This window comes from Oncorhynchus tshawytscha, linkage group LG19 (assembly GCF_018296145.1).
Source record: "Oncorhynchus tshawytscha isolate Ot180627B linkage group LG19, Otsh_v2.0, whole genome shotgun sequence".
Classification (NCBI taxonomy): Eukaryota; Metazoa; Chordata; class Actinopteri; order Salmoniformes; family Salmonidae; genus Oncorhynchus; species Oncorhynchus tshawytscha.
In genome coordinates, this window is record NC_056447.1 from 17,586,232 (window position 1) to 17,592,776 (window position 6,545).

Genomic DNA, 6,545 nt, shown 5'->3' on the forward strand with positions numbered 1-6,545 from the left:
GCATCATCATTAGAGTTACGGTGTGTTTCCCAGCACCCCATGTGTATTCTGAGACTGGTGATTTGATATAGTCCAGCCGAGCCAAGGCAGTGCGTGCTCTCTCTGTTCTTTTGGAACAGCAAACATAATCCACTGACTAAACCTTCAGAATTCTGCCTGCCTTCTGTGTCAATCTGATTAGCAGCGAGAGAGAGAGAGAGTGAGAGATAGAGCGAGAGAGAGAGAGCGAGAGAGCGAGAGAGAGCGAGAGATAGAGAGCGAGAGAGAGAGCGAGAGATAGAGCGAGAGAGAGTGAGAGCGAGAGAGAGCGAGCGAGAGAGAGAGCGAGAGAGAGAGCGAGAGAGAGAGCGAGAGAGAGCGAGAGAGAGAGCGAGAGAGAGAGCGAGAGAGAGAGAGCAAGAGAGAGAGAGAGAGAGAGCGAGCGAGAGAGTGAGAGATGTAGGCCTAAAGTAAAAACAAGGTGGAACTTCACAGCAGGGTTTGCTGCTACATAGTCAGATAGGATATTATTGGTATGACAGGCCTAATTTCAATGAGCAACAACTGAGGCTACAGGTGGTTCCACAGAACCCACATGATAGGAACGGTTTATCATTAGCCTGCTAAATTGCAATACACATCACGTTTTAGTTAAACAAACTACACAAAACATAACTTTATCATGTCTGAGTTACAGTAATGAAAAGGCAAAATACAGCACACTCCTAAGTAGCCGTCTTCCTCCCTACACAGCCCTGCTGCTACGCTCCTAAATAGCCGTCTTCCTCCCTACACAGCCCTGCTGCTATGCTCCTAAATAGCCGTCTTCCTCCCTACACAGCCCTGCTGCTATGCTCCTAAATAGCCGTCTTCCTCCCTACACAGCCCTGCTGCTAGCCCTAAATAGCCGTCTTCCTCCCTACACAGCCCTGCTGCTACCTAAATAGCAGCCCTGCTGCTCTTCCTCCCTACACAGCCCTGCTGCTACGCTCCTAAGTAGCCGTCTTCCTCCCTACACAGCCCTGCTGCTACGCTCCTAAGTAGCCGTCTTCCTCCCTACACAGCCCTGCTGCTACGCTCCCTAAGTAGCCGTCTTCCTCCCTACACAGCCCTGCTGCTACGCTCCTAAATAGCCGTCTTCCTCCCTACACAGCCCTGCTGCTATGCTCCTAAATAGCCGTCTTCCTCCCTACACAGCCCTGCTGCTACGCTCCTAAGTAGCCGTCTTCCTCCCTACACAGCCCTGCTGCTACGCTCCTAAGTAGCCGTCTTCCTCCCTACACAGCCCTGCTGCTACGCTCCTAAGAGACGGAGCTTTTGATGCTGGTCAAAACAGGATGGAGCCTTTGATGCTAGTCAAAACAAAAAACAGGATGGGGCCTTTGATGCTGGTCAAGACAGGATGGAGCCTTTGATGCTGGTCAAAACAGGATGGAGCCTTTGATGCTGGTCAAAACAGGATGGAGTATTTGATGCTGGTCAAAACAGGATGGAGTATTTGATGCTGGTCAAAACAGGATGGAACCTTTGATGCTGGTCAAAACAGGCTGAAGCCAATTCACAAGATAACAGTGTCTCGTCTGCCTCTAGTCTTGTCCTCGTCCTTCAATCAACTCATGATACTAGCCGCCAATACAGCTCAGTAGACTAGATTACCACCTGTTTTGGTCACCTTTCTTTTGGTGACAAATCAAGAGTAATTGTCAAGCCAAGCCTATACAACATATCTCTTTATATCTCCAAATATATCTAAAACATCTCTAAAAATGTTTTTAAAAAAGCTCCTGTGGACCTAAGCCTAATTTAAAAAACGGTCCATATTTTAATTTGTCAAGAGGAAAAGGTATGCACGCCAAAATAAAACAAGTAAGTTCATATCCCAAAGATGGTCTACAAACTCAGACCAGCCTAAATGATAAAAAAATTAGAACTCAGGAGAGGAGCGCATGGGCCAGCGCTTTCCCTCGGGCTGGCAGTGTAGTGTGTGTGTCAGAACTACTATTCTGACTGTTTTTTTTTTAATGTTACAAGTTAGGCTGGTTCTTTTTCTTCTTCTCTTTTGGAGAATAGGAGAGAGAGAGAGGGAGAGGGAGGGAGGCCAAGAAGGCATCGAGCTAAAGCTTAATTACTCCCTTCACACCGGGAGGCTCAGGCTGCTCAAAAACACAACTCTCTCTCAATTCAATTCAATTCAATTCGAAGGGGCTTTATTGGCATGGGAAACAAGTGTTTACATTGCCAAAGCAAGTGAAATAAACAATAAACAAAAGTAAGAAGACGAAAAAAAAAACATTTTTAAAAACTCTCTCTCTGTTGTCTGATTCATCATGTTTCTCTCAGTTATGAGTAGAGAGGGGATGAGCACACTAGTAGCCTATCTATGTCCGCAGTCGAAACCATGCGTGGTGGTAGGGCCTGTTCAAAATTCAGGAGACACAAGAAAGACTAAGGCGGAAATAAAATGATGAAAAATAATGCCTAAGCAAACGTCATTGTATGATGGAATCTTGTAAACGTGAACGTGACTGTTCCAATAGGCCTTTCGTCTCTATTTGACCAGACATTTGCTTAGTTTTATTACATACCAAGAGCTTTTCAAACGAAGTTGTTCCTCTTATACAGAAAATCGAAAATATTATCTTCAAGGACTGGGTATTTCTAAAAAAAATAATGTTTGTAGTGTCAACTAGAATTGTAGGGGTAACTAGAATATGTAATAGTCCACAACACATTTTTATTCCATAGACTACCACCTAATCCCACAAGGATTTAATCATATTTGTAAATAAAATATGTGGAATTCATTGTCCATTGTGTTATGACAATAGTATAGATCGTATATTGCTACATAGCGAAGAAAATACAAATAGTAAAATGTTCGATTCCTACGGGATTGGGCTCACGCCGAGCGTGCGTGTTGATAGCTTTCTCTATCAGGACAGTGCAGGGCAGGGCACAGGTAACAAGGCGATCTGTGTATAAAGTGTCGAAACAATCTATGCTGCGCATTTCATATGGCCTATGGGCCATAGGAATACAATGCATTGTTGTTATGATTGACAGTCATTTTCCCTCCCCAACACAGTCCAGTGAAAGCCCCACATAGCCCGCGTTATTAAGGTAAAGTTAGAAAGCTTTCCTTACCAGCATCGGAGACGAGATATCCACTGGTGAGAACAAGGAGAACCAGTAGACGACCGAGTCCCTGGTCACGCTGCATCCGAACAGAGAGCATCTTTACCGGGTTACGCCACGGCGATACGTCCCAGGTGCTCTCGATGCCGTGGATGTCGCCCCTCCACTCTCTTCAATGTGTCCCGTAAAATATAGGCTACACGTAGTTTAGGTTACTGGAATAAATACACCAACATGGAATAAACAAATAAAATACTTCGCCCTTGGAATAAAATAAACTTAAAATGTTATTTCTTGTTATGAGTTTCTCCAATACAGTAAATCTCAGAGAAGACCCCCAAAAACACCAATAACTCCGGATTAACAACATTAACAACTTGATGGAACAGTATATTATCGCTTCCAACTCCCTTCGCGTCCGGGTAAAAGGCGAACCATAGAAGAAGCGCTGACAGGACAAGTCAGAAGAAAGAAGAAAGTTTCGTATATCGGCCAGAGCTCCAAATATTTCAACATCTGACACGGAGTAATAATACAGAAATCAAGTACGAAGACGAAAAATGCTTGACGGGTGCGTCTCCTCTAGACCCTGCTTTGAACACTAGCCAATTTCGCCCGTTAAATCCGTAAAAAAAAGAAAAAAGTATCGACTTTGTTTCGGTCGTCTCGGTCGGCTGCTACTGCCAACGGTTATTAACTCCGAGCTCCAGCCCTTTCACGCTCCTCGCACTCTGTCCGTCCTCTCGGCTCAGTGGGTGTGCAAGGTGTAGGCTAAACATGAACACCGATTAGAAATGCAAGCCTCCAATCTCCGATTCCCCAACTAGCCAATCATTGAACATCACCCTCCAAGAGTTGTGGATAATAAAGAAGTGAAGAGAAAGAGTAAAGAGAGTTGGAGCGAGAGGAGGAGAGACGGAGGAGAGAGGAGGAGAGAAGAAGGAGAGGAGGAGAGATGGAAAACATGGAATCGCATTTAACAGACAAGTGGATTCAGTGAGTCATTGAGTGTATTAGCCTAGCCCGAGTAGTTGAACTGATTTTGTGTGAAGGCAAGGTGCCTATGTAGAATATACCCCTGTTTTATATTAATGTAGAATATACCCTGTCTTATCTTTATGTAGAATACCCCCTGTCTTATCTTTATGTAGAATACCCCCTGTCTTATCCCCCTGTCTTATCTTTATGTAGAATACACCCTGTCTTATCCTTATGTTGACCTAAACCATATTTAGAAGCACACTAACTTTGTGGCATGCACTACAAGCTGGGGAGCAAGGAGTCTGGGTAGCCAGGCAACAAACTGGGTGTGCCATAGAGAAATGTCCTTGTCTCTTGACTGGCCAGAGTAAACTCCCATACTCCTTCCCTGTTGCCGCCACAAGAGAGCACCATTTCATACATGTTTCTGTCCCTGATGTAGAGAGCCAATAATCCCCCCCCCAAAGGCTCATTAATTTAAATGACATGACGTCTGTGATGTGGTCACTGTGCTGTCAGTTCTGACTCGCTCCCTGGAGGGGACTGGGGAGAGGTGAACACAAGACCACAGGGCCAAATAAGGTTTGTGATGATGGCGTCCTTTTGTGGCTGTCTGTCAGTCAGTGGTCCACTGGTTGGTTGTTGTTAAGAGAGAGAGAGCACACACACACACACACACACACACACACACACACACGTGCACACACACACACACACACACACACACACACACACACACACACACACATACACACACACACACACACACACACACAGTGCTAAACAGAGGGGAACTGGTAACATTGCCATGCCCTTGGACTGAGTGGACTTGCTTCAACCCAAATAACAATGTAATGATGAAGCCTGTCCAGCAGTTCATCACACATCCGAGTGTTTGATATGTGTGTGTAATCTATTGTGTTGTATTATATCATATTGTATTGTTTTCTATTGTATTGTTTTATATAGCTGTCTTATATTGTACCATGTATTGTATTGTGTATTATATTGTATTGTGTATAATAATGTATTGTATTGGGTATTGTATTATATTGTGTATTATATTGTATTGTGTATTGTATTATATTGTATTGTGTATTGTATTATATTGTATATTGTGTATTGTATTATATTGTATTGTGTATTGTATTATATTGTATATTGTGTATTGTATTATATTGTGTATTATATTGTATTGTGTATTGTATTATATTGTATTGTGTATTGTATTATATTGTATATTGTGTATTGTATTATATTGTATTGTGTATTGTATTATATTGTATATTGTGTATTGTATTATATTGTGTATTATATTGTATTGTGTATTGTATTATATTGTGTATTATATTGTATTGTGCATTGTATTATATTGTATTGTGTATTGTATTATATTGTATATTGTGTATTGTATTGTGTATGACTTTGTTTTTTGTATAATAATGTATTCTATTGTGTATTATATTATATTGTGTATTTTATTGTATTGTGTGTTATATTGTATTGTATTTGTGTATTGTATTATATTGTGTATTATATTGTATTGTGTATTGTATTATATTGTATATTGTGTATTGTATTATATTGTATATTGTGTATTGTATTGTGTATTGTGTATTATATTGTTCAGTGTATTGTATTGTATTGTGTATGATATTGTATTGTGTATAATAATGTATTGTATTTGTGTATTGTATTATATTGTGTAATATATTGTATTGTGTATTGTATATTATATTGTATCATGTATTGTATTGTATTGTGTATAATAATGTATTGTATTGTGTATTATATTATAGTGTGTATTTTTTTGTATTGTATTGTATTGTGTATTGTATTGTATTGTGTGTTATATTGTAGTGTGTATTGTATTGTGTATTGTATTGTATTGTGTATTATATTATATTGTGTATTATATTGTGTATTTTATTGTGTATATATTGTATTGTATTCTGTATTGTATATTATATTGTGTATTATATTGTGTATTTTATTGTGTATATATTGTATTGTATTGTGTATTGTATATTATATTGTATTGTATATTATATTGTATTGTGTATTATATTGTATTGTGTATTATATTGTATTGTGTATTATATTGTATTGTGTATTGTGTCTTATACTGTACAGTGTATTGTATTGTGTATGATATTATATTGTGTATAATAATGTATTGTATTATATTGTATATTATATTGTATTGTGTATTATATTTGATTGTTTGTTATATTGTATTGTGTCTGATATTGTATTGTGTATTATACTGTATTATATAGTGTTGTGTATTGTGTATTATACAACGGGTGGGTCTAATCCTGAATGCTGATTGGTTAAAACCAGATTCCAGCCGGTGTCTATACCACAAGTTACCACCAGCTAAATCTATTATGTTAAAATGCCTATTTACTCTGTTCCATCTGACTGCACAATCCACTGTCTCATCAGCC

The 6,545-nt window shown here is 39.6% G+C and overlaps 1 protein-coding gene across 1 annotated transcript in view; it reads right to left on the bottom strand.

Moving 5' to 3' along the window:
- unc5b (unc-5 netrin receptor B) overlaps positions 1 to 4,010 on the bottom strand; it is a 164,637-nt gene extending 160,627 nt beyond the window's left edge. The window contains exon 1 of the mRNA XM_042301409.1: positions 3,124 to 4,010. Within this exon, the coding sequence (XP_042157343.1) occupies positions 3,124 to 3,214 (91 nt within the window). The 5' untranslated portion in view covers positions 3,215 to 4,010. The remainder of the gene's footprint in view (positions 1 to 3,123) is intronic.
- Between the last annotated feature and the right edge of the window lie 2,535 nt (positions 4,011 to 6,545).